The 19,603-nt window shown below is 52.4% G+C and overlaps 1 protein-coding gene across 1 annotated transcript; it reads left to right on the forward strand.

Annotated features, from left to right (window-relative positions):
* Positions 1-5,668: 5,668 nt before the first annotated feature.
* YARS2 (tyrosyl-tRNA synthetase 2) lies at positions 5,669-18,866 on the forward strand (the record flags this gene model as incomplete). Its single annotated transcript, XM_084255993.1, has 5 exons — positions 5,669-6,450; positions 7,248-7,415; positions 16,019-16,174; positions 17,864-18,034; positions 18,707-18,866. 5 exons carry the CDS (start codon positions 5,669-5,671, stop codon positions 18,864-18,866), a joined length of 1,437 nt encoding a protein of 478 aa, XP_084112119.1.
* Positions 18,867-19,603: the final 737 nt, after the last annotated feature.

The raw sequence follows: 19,603 nt of genomic DNA on the forward strand, positions 1-19,603 counted from the left end.
ATCGTTGATTATTTTTCCCTTATCATTGTTTTCCTTTATGACTTCTGTCAGTTTTTTAATCACGGCAATTTTAAATTCTCTTTCTGGAAGGCTCAGAAATTCTTCCAAGTTATTGTCGTTGCAATCTGGGGGCTGGCTTTCTTTTTGTGGTGTGCTTTTTCTCTGGAGAGTTGCTAGGTTGCGTGTGGTTCTTCTCCTCCCTACTGTCTGTTTTCTAATTTGCCGTATGCATTGGGACACTGTGTTGTTGGGACTTGCCGGCATCTTGGGTGGGCTTCTCTGTTCCCCTCTGGTTCTTCCAGGAGTCATCTGTCAGTTTCAAGCAGCCTTTACTGGAGAAAGGTCCCTGTTCTAAAATGCCGATGTGGGGACACACTCCCCTGTGCGCCTGGTCTGCCCCGGCGGTGGGTTCCTGCTCCCCTCTGGGCTTGGACTGCAGGCCAGAGGGGGTCTGGCGTGGGCGAACTTCCCCCGCTCACCTCTGGCTCCTGAGGAAGCCTTCTGCAGGTAGTCTTTACTGAAGAAATGTCCCTGTTCTAAAATGGTGATGTGGGACACACTCCCTGCGCTTCTGGTCTCAGGCACACTCTTCTGCGAGCCTGGTCTGCCCCGGCTGTGGGTGCTCGCTCTCCCTGTGGGCTCAGACTACTTGTTCAGAAGGGGCCCGGTGTGGGCTAACTCCCCAGCTGGCCACTAGCTCCTTCAGTAGCCTGTGCTGGGGTCAAGTTGCTAGGTGGCACCAGAGATCTCTCCTAGAGCCCTTGGGGAGCTGATTTTCCACCCCGTGGGACAGGGAGCAGAGCGGGGATGGTAGGGTACACCTCAACGGCTTTGGGGTGCTGTGTCTGCCTTGTGCCCCACCGTCGTGGGGAACCCACGCCCCTAATTTCGTGCCCCGGGTCTCAGTTCCAAAGCCCTCAGTTCCAGGACGCGGGCTGTAGCCCAGATCAGTGGCGCGGGAATGGCGCCTTTTGAATCCCGCTCCCCTGCCTGGGCGCCTTGTTCCTGCTCACTCAGGGAGGGCCTCCGCCCGGGTCTCAGTTCCAAAGCCCTCAGTTCCAGGACGCGGGCTGTAGCCCAGATCAGTGGCGCGGGAATGGCGCCTTTTGAATCCCGCTCCCCTGCCTGGGCACCTTGTTCCTGCTCACTCAGGGAGGGCCTCCGCCGTCTCCCCGCAAGCCTAGGTCGCAGGCGCAGGGCCCTGGGCAGCTGCAATCCGAGCGCCGCTTTCGCGCAAGCTTACCGGGCGGCAGGGGCTGTGTGCTGGTGCTGGTCTCCTCCTGGGGGGCGGGGCTCTCTTTAATGGCGCCTGGAGCTCACCTCCGCGGCGGATCCTGCAGGGTTCGCCTCAGCTCCCGTTCACGGGGTGTGGTGGCTGAGACAGTTCCTTTCCACTCACAGTCCCGCTTGCTGCATCCGTTTTTCTTGTTGGGCGTTTTGGTTTGTTGTTTCCCTCATCTCTGCCGGTCAGAGAGTGCCGCCTCTGTGGGCGGGGGAGGGGAGCAGGGTTCTGCGCTTCCCTCCCTTCTCGTCCTCTTTTATGGCAACTTTCTTCTTCGGGCAGTTTGCTGGAGTCGTCCGTTTATCTTCCGTGTCCCATTTCTCACTGGGACCTGCCGCTTTTCCTCCCTATTAACTTTTTTTAATGGGAGATCTTACTCGCAGCGTCTCCTCGCCGCCATGTTGCTCAGCCCCCTCCTCTGAACACATTTTTAATGATAACAGAGCACACTGTTGGCATTCTCTTCCTCATTTGGGATTATGCTACAGTCTGTTATACACTTAAAAATCCTCATCAAGAGGTGCCTCCCTGGTGGCTCAAGGGATTAAGTCTCAGCACTATTGTAAGGGTAGGACCTGGGCACAGTGCAGGTTTTCCTGATTCCATGCAGACCGGGTAAAGGAGGAGTCAGAGTCCTCAGTAGTTTTGCAGGTTTTTTATTTGGGGTTCACCAGGCATATGGCAGGCAGGGGTGCTGGCTGGGGGGCTGGGAGGCTGGCAGACCTCCCAGCCCCCAGCAAGTCTTCACTCTCTCTGGGCTCTCTGGCGTTCTCTGCTTCTGCTTCGGCTTCTCCTTCAGATTCTGCTGCTGCTACTGCTGCTGCTGGCTGGGGCTGCTGCTGGCGTCCCCCCTTAAAAGCGCAGTCTTAACTCAGCTGAATCCCATCTACCTATGCCCACACCCTATTCCAGGTGCCCGCCATCAGGCATGCATTCAGGACAAGGATCCATCATCTATCCTGATGGCGGAAGGGCAGAAAAGCCTGACATTTTCTTTACCCTACAGTCCACCCCCTCAGGGTTTTCTGCCATACAGTCTATACATATATATACACAATTTTCTAAGCAAACAAACAATGCAGCCATGGCCCACAAAAGCAAATACATGAAATATAATAAAATACAATATAACAAAATACAACAGAACACAAATAAGTCCAGGCAGGGCACCAACCTAGTGCAAAAGACAATTATTGGTACCAGCAGATGAGCCACCAAATCTGCTGCCGAAGGCACTGCTCATACGAGGGAGGGGAATCACTCACGGCATCTACTATATCACACCAGGAGCCGTCAGGCTTCCTGGCCTTCTCTGGCTGTAGTCTCGGCTACAAGGCACACATAGCATCCCCCCCCCAGGATGCGCTAGCTCTGGGATTGGCAATTTTATTCTGTTGGGGGTAATCGCCAACCCTCAGGGTTTCTGTCTGCAGTCGCTCCAACACTCGGCCTTCACGTCCACCAATGCGACTCGCAGACCCCTGCACTCAGGCCAACCCACTGCACAAGCACATGGGTCGGGATCCAAACTCTGCATTCGGCTTGGGCTCCACCCCAAGCCACGTTCCCCACCCGTCCCCCAAGGACAGGTTCCTCAGCTCCTCACCCTCACTCAAGAATGAGCAGGGCATCACCCACAGGTGATTTTACGAGACTCACAGTTCTTCAGCATACTCAGGCTGCTTAAGAGCCACTCAGGGCTTCTCAACTTAGCATTAGTACCAGCTTTTGCCTTCTTAGTTGGCTTTTCTCCTCCACCTGGCTGCTGGGCATGCACAGGCTGCTTTTGGCCATCTAGGCCCACTGGCCACCCCCAGATTCTCAAAAAAAAACATAACCTGCCAAGGTCCTCCGCCTTCTGGCGGGATTGTCAGTCCAAGTTTATCAGTCCATGTCCATTGGCCTCTCCCTGCGTCAGCAGCGGCCTGCTGCCTCAGGGGTCATTGGCTGGTCCTTTCCGGTGTCGTTGGCTGGTCGTTTCCGGTGTCGTTGGCTGGTCCTTTCCGGCGTCTCCTCCATGCCAGGTCCCATCCTGTAGCTCGTGGACATATCCATCTTCTATACCGCCATGGCGCCTCCAGCGTCGTCACAGGCAGTCTTTTACTCCTTCGTCCCTCCAGGTCTTCAGAGGGCTCCATACCCATCTGCATTGATCTTGCCGACTTACGCCAATTGTAAGGGTAGGACCTGGGCACAGTGCAGGTTTTCCTGATTCCATGCAGACCGGGTAAAGGAGGAGTCAGAGTCCTCAGTAGTTTTGCAGGTTTTTTATTTGGGGTTCACCAGGCATATGGCAGGCAGGGGTGCTGGCTGGGGGGCTGGGAGGCTGGCAGACCTCCCAGCCCCCAGCAAGTCTTCACTCTATCTGGGCTCTCTGGCGTTCTCTGCTTCTGCTTCGGCTTCTCCTTCAGATTCTGCTGCTGCTACTGCTGCTGCTGGCTGGGGCTGCTGCTGGCGTCCCCCCTTAAAAGCGCAGTCTTAACTCAGCTGAATCCCATCTACCTATGCCCACACCCTATTCCAGGTGCCCGCCATCAGGCATGCATTCAGGACAAGGATCCATCATCTATCCTGATGGCGGAAGGGCAGAAAAGCCTGACATTTTCTTTACCCTACAACTATGAAGCTATATGCAGCCACTGCAGTATAAGTTTGATCCCAGCCAGGAAGCTCACCCACATGGTGCAGCAGACCTCTCCTGTCTCGCCCACTGCTCCCCTCAGCAGTGGATTTCAGTCAATCTGCCTGTCCTACTCCCCACTCTGTCTCTGGTGAATCCTTTCACCTTCCCACACCTTTGGCCTATACCCCAGTTTCTTGTGTGTATAAATAAATCTTTTTTAAAACTCCTCTTCAAGTTACTACTTGGCAGTGAGAAATGCAATCCACTGATAATTAAACATGCAAACACTAATTTTACAAATACTTCCTTTGGTTAGGTGGCTTCATAATGCCACGGATGGTCTAGAACAGGACCGAGACCCTGGCTTCAGGACAAGGCACTCAGTCCCCAGCTGCTGATGGCCACAGTCCTCTCCCGCCTTTCTGCAGGGTAAGTGAAATGCACAGGCTTTTATGCCACTAGCCTCCGCGGCCATCACCTGCGGCCTTGAATGCAGGAGGTGCTTGGGAGCGTGGGCACAGGGCATGCGGGCCTGATTAGTGGACACCTGGAGCACGGTGTGGGCGTGCTTGAGTAGGCACAGCTGAGCCTGAGGTTGTAAAGGCAGTGTCACTCACAGACAGAAAATGCGCGTGGCTATGAGAGGAAGAGACCATGAGAGAAAACTAGTGAGAGCTCAGAGAGAAAAAGGGAAAATTTGCTGGCGGCTGGGATGCCTCCCTGCCCTGCCAGCCTGGGGGCTTGCCCCACAACAATTGGTGTAGGAAGGGCATTAAAGCCTGAAAGAATGGACAGAGCACCTGCCCGGTGCTTGCCAACACCGTGCTCTCATCCTCCCCGAGGGGCCTCCTGTACTTAAGGACTGATCAGTAACTGGGTAAAGGCCTGCTCGTGGCCTCAATTCAGGGTGATTGTGAAAGAAAATCCCAGCTCCACAGGGACCACCTGAGGCTGCAACTGCAAGTCGGTCCACTTCTGCCCAGCTCTGTGTCCAGCCCCCTCAGCTGCCCTTCCTAAGGGCGAACCCCAACACTTCTACAGTAACAGCAGGAGTGATCCCTCTGCAGCCTGGGTCCCAGGGGACTCCGTCTAAGACTGCTGGTCTTAAGTGGTCCTACAAATCGGACTCAAACGGGTTTTGGAGCTGATTGCCCTGCCAGCGGCTGCCAAATGAAAGCCCCATGTGGCGAGCGGGGCATTGACTGCACCTGGCGCGCCGCAGCGACCCGCACTCTAGCGGGAATCCACTTGGGACAGAGGCTGAGCGGAAGCGGTACCCGTCAAAGGCAAAACAGGGCTTTCTGGCGCCACAGCTTGGGCACGAGTGCCACCCGCTGGCGCGGCCAGGAAGCGCGGGGCGCGGGCTCACGTACCCGCTGTCCCCTACCCCCACCGCTGCCCCCAGCAGCACACCTGCGAGCCCAGGTGGCCGCGGCTCGGCGCCCGCCCTGCGGCTCGGAGCGCTGCCAACCGACCCCTAGGCCCCGCCAGCACGGCCCGAGGCCTCAAAACCCTCTGCGTGGCAGTCATTGCACATGGAAACCGGAAGGCACGCTGGCTTTCGCAAGCGCTCCCGAAGTGCTAGGCGCCCGACCCTCCCGCACGGCTGAGAGGCCACAAACACGCGGGCCCAGTGGAGGCGCCGCGGCCCCACCTGAAGCGCCCAGCGGCGGACGGAGGACGCGCCCCGTCACCTAGCAACCCGCCGGCGGGCTTGCGCAGAGAGGCGCCAAGGCCGGTCCCGGCATGCCTTGCGCGCCAAGATGGCGGCGCCCGTGTGGCGGAGTGTCTCTCGGCGACGGTGGTCGACTGCCCTCCGCACCCCGGGGTTCTCGCCGCCTGCGCCGCGTGAGGCCCACTTGGGCGCTCGGGGGGTGCTGGCGGCGCAGAAGGCGCGGGGACTGTTTAAGGACTTCTTCCCCGAGAGGGGCACGAAGGTGGAACTTCCCGAGCTCTTCGACCGCCGCTCGGCGGGCAGCGGCCCCCAGACCGTCTACTGCGGGTTCGACCCCACAGCCGACTCGTTGCACGTGGGGCACCTGCTAGCGCTGCTGGGGCTGTTCCACTTCCAGCGGGCCGGCCACAATGTGATCGCGCTGGTGGGGGGCGCCACGGCGCGCCTGGGGGACCCGAGCGGGCGCACCAAGGAACGCGAGGCGCTGGACGCCGAGCGCGTGGGCAGCAACGCGCGCGGCCTGCGGCGCGGTCTGGAGGCCCTGGCCGCGCACCACCGCCAGCTCTTCGCTGACGGCCGCGCCTGGGGCAGCTTCACGGTGCTGGACAACGCGGACTGGTACCGCGAGCAGCACTTGGTGGACTTCCTGGCGGCGGCGGGCGGCCACTTCCGCATGGGCACGCTGCTCAGCCGGCAGAGCGTGCAGACGCGGCTCCGGAGCCCCGAAGGTATGAGCCTGGCCGAGTTCTTCTACCAGGTGCTCCAGGCGTACGACTTCTACTACCTTTTCCAGCGGTATGGCTGCCGCGTCCAGCTGGGCGGGTCCGATCAGCTGGGTAACATCACCTCCGGATACGAGTTCATCCACAAGTAAGCGCCTTTGGGTTGGCCAGCAATCCTGGAGCGAGCCATGGCCACTCAGCCATTGAACTCAGGATCCTGGGGTGACGTCCTTCGTGTGACCCCATGTTGGTGATGTCCCCATCACAGGGCTGCGATGACCTCTTGATGTCACTGGCCAGTAGGAACCAGGGGCTGAATAGATGGTAGTAGGGCGAGGATGCATCCGAGACCCCGTAGGAAATGGACCTCCACTTGGACTCAAATTTTATGTTTTGCTAAGTATTTCTGTGTTTGTGATTGCAGAAACTGTTTTTCTTTGTTTATAGCCAGGTCGTTTGAATAGCCGATGCTTAGCTCTGCACTTTTCGTGGAGTGGTAAAGCCCATTGTTGGCGTCTTGCAAAAAAAGTTTTTAACTCTGAGTATGTGGGAAATAGTGTGGATTTTAATAGCGTCTTCTTGAGGGAAGTGAGTAAATAGACCTAGCCCAGGTGCTACTCATTTAAAAAATCCCTTTAAAGTCCCTTCTTTTAGTGTCTCCACATGACTCCTACTTGGCCTAAATTTCTCTCTTAGGCCTATCTGGCCCTTAAACACCTGCACTCCCTGGTTATGCTTCAGCTCCCTTTGGCTGCTGGGAGTTTTGGCTTCCCTTGCTTTTCACAATGGCAGATGCCAACAAGGAGTGCAGGGATAGCAGGTCAGGCCAGCATCCGGTTAGGGAGGTCAGGGGAGTCCCCAGGCAGAGGCCAGAGTGCTCTGAAGTGCTCACACCACCTGCTCCCACCATGCTGGGGCCCTAGTGAAGTTCTTCTCTGTACCTAGGTTGACTGGAGAAGACGTTTTCGGAATCACTGTTCCCCTGATTACAAGCACAACTGGAGCAAAGTTGGGGAAGTCGGCTGGCAACGCTGTGTGGCTGAACAGGGAGAAGACGTCACCTTTCGAGTTGTATCAGTTCTTTGTCAGACAGCAAGATGACTCTGTGGAAAGGTGAGTCTTAATAGAGCGCTGAGAAAACTGCACTTTTTTTTTTTCTTCAAAGATTTATTTATTTATACAAGAACTGGGGTATAGTCAGTGGCATGGGAGGGTGAGAGGACCCACCAGAGACAGTGGGGAGCAGAACAGGCAGACAGACCAAAGACACTGCTGAGGGGAGCAGCGGGCAAGACAGGAGAGGTCTGCTGCGCCATGTGGGTTTCTCCCTGGCTGGGAATTGAACCGGCGCTGCAGAGGCTGTGGACAGCTTCCCAGGGCTGTGCTCAACCCACTGTGCCACCGGGGAGGCCCTTAAACTCAACATTTTTGCCTTCAAATTTGTTTGTTTTACTTAGGACCTATTTAAGGCAGAAACTATTCTTCACAGGAAATTGGAATGTTAGCTGTTGTAAACACTTTTTGTTGCTTGAAGCAGAAAGCCACTGTGTTTGCTAGAAATTCATGAGGCAACTTTGTGATCTGCACCTATCAAGCACTTAGAAGGTCATCATTTGAGTTTTCTAGTTTTTTCCCTCCTTTTATCTTAATCTTGAATAGCCCTTGTTTTACATTAGCTTCTCTTTTCTCACAGTGTAACATGAAACACCTTTTGGAAATCGTTTTAAAAAATAATTTTACTTTTTATCATACTGTCTTAAACTCTTGGAAGAATATAAATTAGAGTTTGCTAATGCATCTACAGCAAAGAAAAATTCAAAAAAATTGACTATAAATCAAAATAATCTAGGAATAAATAATTTTTAAGGTTTTTTAAATGCTTTCCTGCATAGCATTAATAAACACTGTTGACAAATATCAAAAAACCCTACATAATGGAGTGATCTCATATACATAGTACAGAAATACCTTAGTTCTACTAGATTTAGTTCACAGATGCAGTGCTGTCCCAATCATCTAAAAAGACTTTTTTTGTTAAACTTGACAAACTCATTCCAAAACTAATATTGAAATGAAAAGGGCCAAGGCATTTTTAAAGAACAGAGTGGAAGGTACGCCTTATTGTATAGTAATTATGTGTTTGTTTTTCCTTTAGATTTATGACTGGTGTATTGAAAATCCTGGGCTGATTTGTTTACTTTTCCAATGGATTTATGAGTTAGCTCCAAGTCCTCCTTTCTGCTGTGGGGCTTTTCATGGCTCCACCAGGCTTCTCTTTGATGTCTTCCTGGAGGGGCCGGGGAAGGAGCTGTCTGTGCCTCTGTTCCCCCTACCCCTACCCAGCAGAGCCCCAATTTTTTCTTGAAGCTTATTTCTAATTTCATACCTTTGTGGCCGGAAAGGATGCTAAGTATGAATTAATCTTCTTAAAGTTACTAAGGTTTGTTTTGTGTTTCTACATGTGACCTGGCCTAAGGATGTCCCATGTGCCTTGAGAAGGGTGTGTATTGGGTTGCTGTTGGATAGAATGTTCTGTGTGCATCTGTTATCTCCATCTGGTGAATATGTGAGTTAAGATTGATGTTTCTAGCCTCCCTGTGAAGTTGGTTTTGGAGGTGTTGGATTCGGAGTGCAGGGTCCTTGGGTTCACTCTGGGAAAGGTTTCCCCAGAGCTCCCCTTTCAGCAGCACTGGCGAGTTTCCCAGGTGAGACAGAGACGTTAGTTGTCTCCAAAAGGGCAGGTTTATTATAAGAGGGACAGAAGAATAAAGGACACTTGCGTGGACACCAGCAGGCAGAGAGGGCCGCCCCGAGAGGGACAGGTTTGCTGAGAGAGGCCTGCGTGGTCCCAGGTGGACAGTGTTGGGGGAGCTCAGTGAGGAGAAGTCTTAGCACGGCCACAGGTCAAGGGTGGGCAGGAGGCTGCCACCCTGCATAGGGTGAGGACTGGTGACAAGGAGTCCTGCGTAGGCCCAGGCGGGCAGGAGGCTGCTGCCTCTCTCAGAGCAGAGATTGCCCTGATGGAGTCTTCTCTTAGGGGGGCTCACTCCTTCGTGGAGTTGATTTTGGGTAACCATGTACAATGTGAAAGGGACCAGAGACGCTACACTGGCCACCATGTCCATATCTTTACCTCAGGTCCACCCTTGACACTAACAGCATGTAACACTGCTTGGGTGTGGGCCCTGCGCCTAGGGACTTTTAGTTCCTAGAGCGGGTTAACAACTGTGCTCATCCCTTCTACCCCCTCCTCCAGCTCCGGCCTTGTATGATCCAGGTTTCTGGCCTCATGGCGCCTCCTTTCCAACTTTTCTACTCTTACCCTCCATCATTACTCCCTAACCATATCCACGGCCCAAAGTCTTTTGGGGTGTTGAGGGAGGTGATCCATTTTCTGTAGCTGCTTCCTGCTGGAGGAGGATGGAGCGCTGAGGCTGCCTAGGTTATGGTTTCCCTAACGCTAGTCCCTCAGTTAACTAATATGGTTGGTTTTGGAAGGAGGCATATACAGAGTCCAAGGGGTTGGGCGTCTGGACAATGGGTCAGCTGTTTTTCTTGGAGGAGTTGTTGAAACAATGAAGGACTCCCCCAGGTTAGAGGAAACAAATTTGACAATAAGATTGTGTATGTGAGGTTTAAAGAAGAGAGTGAGAAATACAGCAGTGGCTAAGGGTCCTCCTTAGTATGTCCTTGGGGCCTGCCATTCTAACAAGATGAGCAGTAAACCAGTTAGAAAGTTTGCTAGGGTTGTGACATGGAAACAAACTTTACCAGGGAAACAACCCATTTCTGGGGTATTGTTGAACTAAAAAAATATGGATGGGATATTTGCTCCCAGCAGAGGAGCTGTTTTAAATCCCACATGTCCCTTGTAAGGGCGACACCCACTAAGGGAGCCCTGAAGTGCTGAGTGAGGCACCCCGCCACGAACACAGCGGGAGAAGTGCCTTGCGGTGCGTGTATAGGAGTGAGCCCAGTGAAAACAACTAGTTTTCAGCGCTATTAGGGACACAAAGTGTCATGAGCATGATCACTGTGAGGTGATCAGGAAAGCTGGGAGAGCTTTAAAGTTAGGTTAGAATGAGGGACTGCAGTCCACACTCTTTTTTTTTTTTTTTAAAGATTTTTATCTATTTATGCATACAAGAGCTGGGGTACAGGCCAGAGGTGTGGGGAGTGAGAGGATTCACCAGAGACAGAGTGGGAAACAGAACGGGCAGACTGACTGAAATCCACTGCTGAGGGGAGCAGCGGGCAAGCCAGGAGTGGTCTGCTGCGCCGTGTGGGTAGCTCCTTGGCCAGCCGGGAATCGAATTCGCACTGTAGAGGCTGTGGACAGCTTTATAGGTAGTGTCACAACCCCTTGTGCTACCAGGGAGGCCCTGCAGTTCATACTCTTAAACATTAAGGTTTTACCTGAGAATGATGAATACAGGATTTTGAATCATCCAATTCTGAGGCAGATCAGGTCTTAGGAAGGACAGTACAAGAACCTTCTTGGTGGCCTCCCTGGTGGCGCAGCAGTTGAGCGCTGGGTGGCGAAGCTGCCCGCAGCCTCTGCAGCACTGGTTTGATCCCCAGCCACCAGGTGAGAGTCCCACATGGCGCGCAGACTGCCGCGCCCGCTGCTCCCCTCAGCAGTGTATTTCGTCACTCTGTCTGTTCTACTCTCCGCTCTGGCTCTGGTGAATTCTCTCACCCTCCTGCGCTTCTGACCGTACCCAGTGCTTGCATAAATAAATAATTAAATAATTAATTTTAAAAAATAGACCCTTCTTGGGCTCCAGGATGATGAGGACATTCCAGATTTTCAGAAGCACCAGTTATGTAAAGGGAAGTCGTTGGGAGGCTGTAGTCTGTTAGAAGCAAACTGACATAAAATAGATATAAAAAGTGCTAGTCCTATCTGTAGGTTGAAGAGGGCCAGAAATTGTTAAGTTGCAAAACATGATTTTTCACCATCCTCAATTCAGTTTTACCAAATGGTTGTGGAAAAAATTCAGTTGACAAGTTCAGTTTAGTTGTAGTAAACACGGTCAGTTGTTCTGCATAAGCACAAGAGCAAAATTATGACTGCTTTTAAGATGGGCTTTACTGGAACCTCCATGAGGAGTCTCAGACTAGGGCTTTGAAAAAGAAATTAATGTTGGGCTTTTTACATGAGTATGTAGCAGGATGGTCCCCAGGGAAACGGGGGTTCCAGGTTCCCTGCTCCTCCCAAGGGAGGGTGGATCTGAGCTGGGGGGCAGGAGGTGAAGCTGGAGAGGAGACTGGGGAAGAAAGGAAGCAGGATGGAGAGCCAGAAGGAGACCTGGAGGAGGCATGTGGAGCAGAGAGACACATGAAGAAACTGTACTTGCCTTTTGGTTGTGGACTGGGTGACACAGACGTGGGTGAGAGACCCGTGGGGAGGTCAACAATGGCGCTTTTATTGTGATTTTGCTCTTATCCTCCCACACTTGTCTGTTTCTGACTCTTTTCTATGGTTCCCCGCCAGAAGGTGCTTAGATGTGTGTCAGGCTTTTCGGGCTTTGCTTTGGGCCAACCCTGTTCGGCTGGACATTTACTCACGAGAGGACGGGTAACTTGGGTGCTTGATTTGGAAACCATATTCTTTGTCTTGTCTGTATTGCACACTAATTGTATTAAAGTTCCTTTCCATTAAAGGTCCTTTATGTACTGTCTTGATGTAGTGGATGGCAGAACCTATTTAGAGCAGTTAGGTTCGGGGGTTCTGGGGTATTAGAAAAGAAAGGAGGCCAAGATTACCTGATCGAAGCAGGTTTTATTTGACAAATGCCTGCGAGGGGCGATTCTTGGCTGCAGAGTGAGAATCGCAACTTGAAATTTGGAGAGCGGGTCTTTACAGAGTTAGGCTACTGCTGGAATTTTTTGGTACCTGCGAGCAGTGGGGGTCTCTTCTGTCAGAGGGGGTGTGCTGGGATTACTGCCCAGGGCAGGGGTCTCTCATGCACGAGGGGTCTGCTGGAATTATTTGCTGCTGTCATTTTATTTCTAGTTTAGCTTATTTCTGGTGCCATGGCTCCTGGCTGTGTGGTTTTTTGAGGGGCCTATGTGTGCTCTCATCATGGGGTGCCCATCTCCCTGCCCCATAATAAGTACACTACTGATAGTCATTTAAACACATGAAATTTCTAATTTTAAGATACCTTTTTCAGACTTTTAACACTTTCTTTTGCCTTCTTGTGTTTTTTTTTTTTTTTTTTTTAATAAGTGGGGTACAGGCCAGAGTTGGGGGGGGCAGGTGAGAAGATTCACCAGAGAGCCGGGAGCAGAACAGGCAGATATACCAAAACACACTGCTGAGGGGAGCAGCGGGTGAGACAAAGAGAGGTCTGCCGCGCCATGTGGGTTGCTCCCGGCAGGCTGGGGATTGAACTTGCGCTGCAAAGGCCCCGGACAGCCTCACAGCGCTGCGCTCAACCCCCTGCGCCACCAAGGAGGCCCTGCCTTCCTATTCTTATAAAACTTTAGTTTCCTTACAATAAGGAGCCAAGAGTACCTGAAAGAGGTTGAATCTGTCCCTGACAGATTATAGTGGGGGCAGCCACAAGCGTACCCCCAGGGAGTGGGGGCCAGCAGCCATGGGCATACTCCCCAGGGGGAGTGGTCCCTATCTTAGTGGATGTCCCCACTTTCAGGAGGAACTCCCTGGGCCTGGGCCAGGCCTCAACTTACTGTCTGCTGCCATTGTTTCTTTTTTTGGGCGGAAAGAAAAGTGGTCTCAAAATCTGGGATCCTTTGAGTGGCCTGTGGGAAGAGGATTTGAAACTTTAGAGCTTTATCTAGTGTTTCAGCTGCTGAGCTTTGGTTAACCTTCTGGGACCTCCCCCTGAGAATAACTATAAGGCTGAGGGAGCTCAGAGAGTGAGAGGGAGCAAGAGGGAGCAAAAGAGAGAGAGAGAAAAAAGAGTGCGTGAGTGAGCACACGGAGAGAGGGAGCAGACAGGCCTTGTCGGAGCTGTAAAAAGTTTAGAGTTTCCCTGATGAAAGCTACCTTACATTCATCCACATGTGGTGCTCTTAATACCAGTCAGCTTGGAGACCCTATGGCATTTGAGGAGATGAGTTACAGGGTAGGACCAGAGGCCTAGCTCTGACACTTCAGGATCTAGTCTCTGATGGGTCTTAAAGGTTAGGCAGATATGATGAGAACGTTCAGAGTTGAACCTCGAATTAAAGGCTTGGGCCCACCTGTTAACCAGGGAGAGGAAATCTGGTCCCATAGCGAGGGAAGGACACCATAAAGCACCAGTGATGCAGAAGGCACTCGAAAGACAGGGATACCTGAGAAGGGGGAGCTCTGAGGGGGTGAGGCCTGGCCTGAGAAGAAAAAGGCTGGATGGGTTGCTGGCTACTCTGGAGCCTGGGCTCGCAGTTAATCACGGTGATAAAGGAAACTGAAAGGCTGTAGCTGAGTCGGAAGAGCAGGAGAGGGGGCTGTGAAGGAGGGTCCAGGCCTCTGTTATCCCCTCAGAGGCGGAGGGAGAGGGCCGCCGGTGGGACGCGTGGCTGCTGAGCGCGAGCTCCTGCGTGGCTGCACCCTTTGTCTTGCAGGTGTCGGACTGGAGCTAACCCGGGGTACACGCCGACTGTCCTGGCACGGGGGTCTTCCAGGACATAGCCTTCCCCCGACAGCCTCTTACAGGCTGACCCGTGCCCACTATTTTTAGTGGCGAGAACAAGACCTGCCTTGAAAACGGGCGCCAGCTCTTTCCCCAGGCGGAGCGGGAGTGGCGGCTGGGCTGAGACAGACGAGCAGGGGAGTGAGGCAGAGAGAGGCGTGAGGCGTTTTCCTGGTCGGGGTAAGGGTGACTGGAAGGCTGTCCCCCCCCATGCTTTAGGGCCCGCCAGAGAGTAGCCTTGGCCTGAGCCCCCCAATCCATGTAGGACAGCCAAGTGATCCCCAAACACCAACTCCTCAGGCAAAGAGAGCCCACAAAAGAGCAGTAAGAGAAACCTTACCAATGCCTGAAAGCCCCACATCTTAGGGTGCCAGTTGATGTCATTTTTAGAGATGATGGGTTCGGAGAGTGGGGTTGTTGGGTTCACTCTGGAAAAGTTTCCCCAGAGCTCTCCTTTCAGTGGCACCGGTGAGTTTCCCAGGTGAGTTTCTCCAGAAGACAGAGATGTTAGTTGTATCCAAAAGGGCAGGTTTATTTTAAGAGGGAGGGGAGAATAAAGGACACTGCCTGGACATCCGCGGGCAGAGAGGGCTGCCCTGAGAGGGACAGGTTTGCTGAGAGGCCTGTGTGGTCCCAGGTGGGCATCCTGGGGGAAGCTGCCGCTGCAGAAGGGGGTCAGTGAGAAGCCCCAGCAGGCAGGCAGGAGGCTGCTGCCCTGTGGAGGGAGAGGGTTGGGGGCGAGGAGTCTTGCGTAGGCCCAGGTGGGCAGGTGGCCGCTGCCTCTCCCAGGGCAGAGATTGCCCTGATAGTCTTCTCTTTGGGGGGGCTCACTCCTTCGTGAAGCAGCCTGTTTGCTGTTCATTTTGGGTAACCATGTAGAATGTGAAAGAGACTGGAGATTTACACTGGCCTCCGCCTCCACATCCACCTCCCGTCTCTAACCGCATCTGTCACTGCTTGGGTCTGGGCATTGGCACGTAAGGATTTTTAGTTCCTAGAGCCGGTTTAATGACTATGTTACTCACTTCTACCTCTCTCCTCCAGCTCCAGTCTTGTGGCGCCTCCTTTAGATTTTCTGTCTTCCATCACCTGGTGAACTAGAGGTGGTGGAGTCTCGGCGCTGTCATTGCCATGGCCTGAGTTCAGTCCCCTGCCAGGGAGCTACCCACATGGTGCAGCAGACCTCTCCGGTCTCACCCGCTGCTCCCCTCAGCAGTGTGCTTCGGTCACTCTGCCTGTTCTGCTCCCCACTCTGTCTCTGGGGAGTTCTCTCACACACCACCCATAACTCTGGCCTGCACCCCAGTTCTTCTATGCCACACACACAAAAAAGACTGATGTTTTCCCTCTTGATTGTCTCCCAGAGGAGCCATTAATGCCTGTTGGGGTTAAAGTCCCACTGTAACTGCATTGCTGTCTCTCCCTTGAGAGCTGTTGTTAGGATTAGTTGTGTGTATTTCAGTGTCCTGCGTTCAGTGTTTGTAGTGATGATTGTCTGCTTGTCCTGATGAGTCACCCCTTTGTCATTAGGTGAGGTTCAGCTTTGGTTTCATTGCTGTTCTAAGGTCTATTTTGCTTGCTGTGTCGCTGCAATAGATTTCAGCACCATCTGTATGAAACAATGTTTTCTGTCCCTTTCGCTTTATGTGTTTATCCCAGGAGAGAATCTCTTGCAGCAACATAGTTGGGTCTTGCTTTTATTGTTTTTTAAAGATTTATTTCTTTGTGCATCCAAAACCTGGGGTGTAGGCCAGGGGTTTGGGGCTAAGAGGATTCCCCCAAGACAAAGTGGGGAGCAGAAAGGCGGATCAACTGAAATCTGCTGAGGGGAGCAGCAGGCAAGACGGGAGAGGTCTGCTGCGCCATGTGGGTTAGCTTCCTGGCCAGGGATCGAACTCAGGCCCAGCGATGACAGCGCTTAAACTTAACCCCAACCCCCCCGGGGAGGCCCAGGGTCTTGTTTTCTTTTTTAAATCAATTCTGCCAGCTTTGTCCTGAGTGGAAAGTGAGGGCACCAGAGACAACAGTTGGGTCTGTATACAGCTCTGATGTGTTTGGTTTGTCCCGAAGGTACCTGAAGCTCCTCACTTTCCTCCCTCTTCCTGAGATTGAGCACCTCATGCAGCTGCACCTCAAGGAGCCGGAGAAGCGGGGGCCACAGAAGCGACTCGCTGCCGAAGTAACCAAGCTCGTGCACGGCCAGGAAGGACTGGACTCCGCAAAAAGGTGCCCTTTGCCATAAGGAACACCAGCTGGCGTCTTGGTCTGTTCACCTCTCACTGGTCGGTCACTACACTCCACAACACGATGCAGGTCGGGGCCCAGCTTCTCCCCACGTGTGGCCCCGCCTCTGGTGACCAGTGTAACAGTCATAGAGCCCGAGAGTGACTCATTCTGCATTTTGTTTTGCTGCTTTGTTTACTTGGTTACTTGCATTCTCCAAGTCAGGGGACCCTCTGTATCTTCTCTGACTTTTTTCTTGAAATGGGAGCGCCTTGGACTTCGATCACACTTCCAGAGCCTGCCTTTTTCTTTTTTTGTGTGTTACTTTACTTTGCATAGTGTTGTTTCATATTTCAGTCTGGCTCAGCACTTTGTTTTTAAACAGCCACCCCATTTCTGCATGTGTCTAGCCCACTCCTACTTGCTCACTGCTACAGAACTTTCCCGGATGGGTCCTGGTTTTTTTTTTACCCTCCACCATTCTCCCTCTCCCCACCACCCCCCACTCCCTGTGCTCACACACACCTGCCCCCCCATGCCCTCTACCCTCCCTGGCGTCATAGCACTGTGGTATGTGAAGATGCTTGAGATAATATCTATTTTTGTAGACTTGTGCTGTGCCCTAGTATATGGTGTGTTGAGATGTTGCGTGTCACGGAGGAGAGCAGGTGTGCCCTGCTTTCGGGATAGAAAGCTCTGGAGAGGCCCTGTGACTCCATCTCACCTCACACCTTGTTGACTTTCTGTCTGGACAGTCTCCCTGTGGCCCTGGTGTCTAGACATCTCTGACAGCGTTGTGTTTTTGTTGCTATGTTGTTTTGCAAGCCTGTGTTGGGGCCTGTGGTTTTGTGTGGCTTGTTGATAATGGTGGGTGATGCTGCCGATTTGTCCATTGAGTCGGCCTCGCGCCGTGGTCACGGTGATCGCCTCCCTGAATGCACCGGTGGGTTTCATTTGCTGATGTTTTGGTGAGGATTTTTACGCCTGCGCTCGCCAGAGACACCCATCTGTAGCTTAGTTCTCTTTTTTCTGTGCCGTCCTTATTTGGTTTGGGGGTCAAGATCGTGTTGGCCTGGTGAGACATTTCTGGGAGCGTTCCCATTTGATTTTTCTGAAGTTTAGAAAGGAAAGGTGTGAGAGCTTGAAAGTCTGGGTGGAGTTTACCTGCTTCGGCTTCTGCCTCAGGCTTTTTTCTCAGGGAGTCTTTGGGCTACTTTCAGCTTCCGTGCCGATTGGTCTGCTCAGGGCCCCTGCTTCATCTGGTTGTCATGGGTGTGTGTACGGATCTGCAGATCTGTCCGTTTCTCGGGTTGCCCTGTTTGCGTAAAGCTGTTCCTAGAAGTCTCGTGTGACCATGTGTGTTTCTGTAGGACCTGCTGTCATTTGGCCTCTTGCATTTTATTATTCGGATTTTCGTTACTCTTTGTGTAAGGTTTGTCTGTGTCGTTTGACCCGGCTGCAGACTTGAGAAGGCGAGGAGCCCCGCTCTCTGATGGCTGCCTTCGGCCCCGCTCTCAGGCTGTCCGGACTTGGCAGCCTGCACTTATTGGTGTGTGTCCTGCACTAAATGCAGCTGCGACACAGACAAGTGCGGTCCCAACACTCTGTCTGGGATGGGTGGGTGGCGCGTCCTGAGGTTTGGGTGCCACGGCGGGCCTGAGTGGGCGCTCATGCTGCTCTCCGTTCCCGCAGGTGCACCCGGGCCCTCTACCACAGCAGCGTGGACGCGCTGGAAGTCATGTCTGATCAGGAGCTGAAAGAGCTGTTCAGAGAAGCCTCCTTTTCGGAACTGGTTCTCGACCCCGGCACGAGCGTCCTCGACACATGCCGCAAAGCCAACGCCATCCCCGACGGTCCCCGAGGGTGAGGCTGCGTGGGGCTCAGCGTCAGACCACAGTACACAGCTGTATTTTGGGGTTTCCTGACCACGCCTGCATAGCCTCTCCCTCCTGGCAGACGCCCGGTAGTCCCCGGATGGTAACACTGAGGTTGTGCTAGAAACTCACTTCATTTCTGGGAGCTCAACCCCTCCCTCCGGCCAGGACTTACACTTAAGGGGCCGCTGGCAGTATAAACCTATCTAAAGTATGAGCCGAACTTCTGAAAGCAAGCGTATGTTGTATGGGGAACTTCTTAAGACTATTTTATAAAATGCCATTCCTCTTGAGAACGGCATTTTTTCAACTTAAGAAGTGGCCAGAGTATCTCAGCCAGTTATGTGGTGCTAGGCAGGAAGCTGTTCACAGAAGACGCACTCGGCACGGACTTGGCTCTTCCCTTTGTAAACGGGACGGCGCGGGGAAAAGTGCAGGTGCCCGGGGGGCCGCTGCCACCGCGGGGACCCAGGCACTGACCTCATATCTGCTCCCCTAGAACATTATAAAGGGGGGGCTGGCGCTGTTAGAGCGAACACCAAGCTGAGGCTTCAGTCTAGATGTTTCCAGTTAGAGAATGGATGGAACAGATGGTGCATCTGTGATTCTGAGGGGCCACGGGGCTTGAGTTTGTCTAACTACTGGACATTTCCATTTTCAGGTATCGGATGATAGCAGAAGGCGGAGTCAGTATAAATCATAGACAAGTAACAAATCCGGACAGCGTTTTAGTTGTTGGACAGCATATTCTTAAGAATGGACTTTCATTACTTAAAATAGGAAAAAGGAATTTCTACATTATAAAATGGCTTCAGCTCTGATGCAGAAGTCCTTCTGAGTGTCCATCATTCATCCTGGAAGGTTGGCTCTAGAAGTTATACCTTCACGCACATCCGTCTGCAGAAATGGAATGTACTCTAGCCCCCCAGTGTGAGTACCTTCCCAACTTCCACAGGTCGGTTAATAAATAAGGTGTTTGTGTATGACGGGGCAGTTCCTGACATGCAAATGTTACTGCCAAGGTTAATCGCTGTTTACACTTTCACATTTCACAAAAAAACCTCTTTCCCCTCCAACCCTTCTGGCATGTCCTTTTCAGAGATGAGGAAGAGTGAGAAAGAGATAGTGGGAGTAACTGGGGTGGGGGCTGGGAGGTCTCCCACTGGGATCTCTGGCTCTCTAATTGTGCTGGTGTTAGCTTGCTCTGATGCCCATATAAGAAATGTGAAATCTAGTTGCAGAGACTTGTAAGTCTTCGATTCTGTTGTCTAGAAAGTAAATAGTTTTTAAAAAGGAGGAAAGTTTCACAAAGGCACAGTTGGCAGCACAAATTAGAGTAGTTCATTTTTAAAGAAAAAAATCAGTTCTGTTTAGAAAGTGCCTCAGTTTTTCCTTGCCTGTGTTTCCTTATAATTAAATTTACATTCAGCCTTGCCCTGTCAGGAGTTATTCAAGTGGCAATGTGTTATAAATTTGTGAACTCTCAAATTAGATATTAAGTTTCAATTTTTGTCTCCAAGATTTCAGATTGTCTAGTTGTTAAAAACAGAGCTGTACC

The sequence above is a fragment of the Talpa europaea genome (genome assembly GCF_964194135.1).
Source record: "Talpa europaea genome assembly, chromosome: 15".
NCBI lineage: Eukaryota > Metazoa > Chordata > Mammalia > Eulipotyphla > Talpidae > Talpa > Talpa europaea.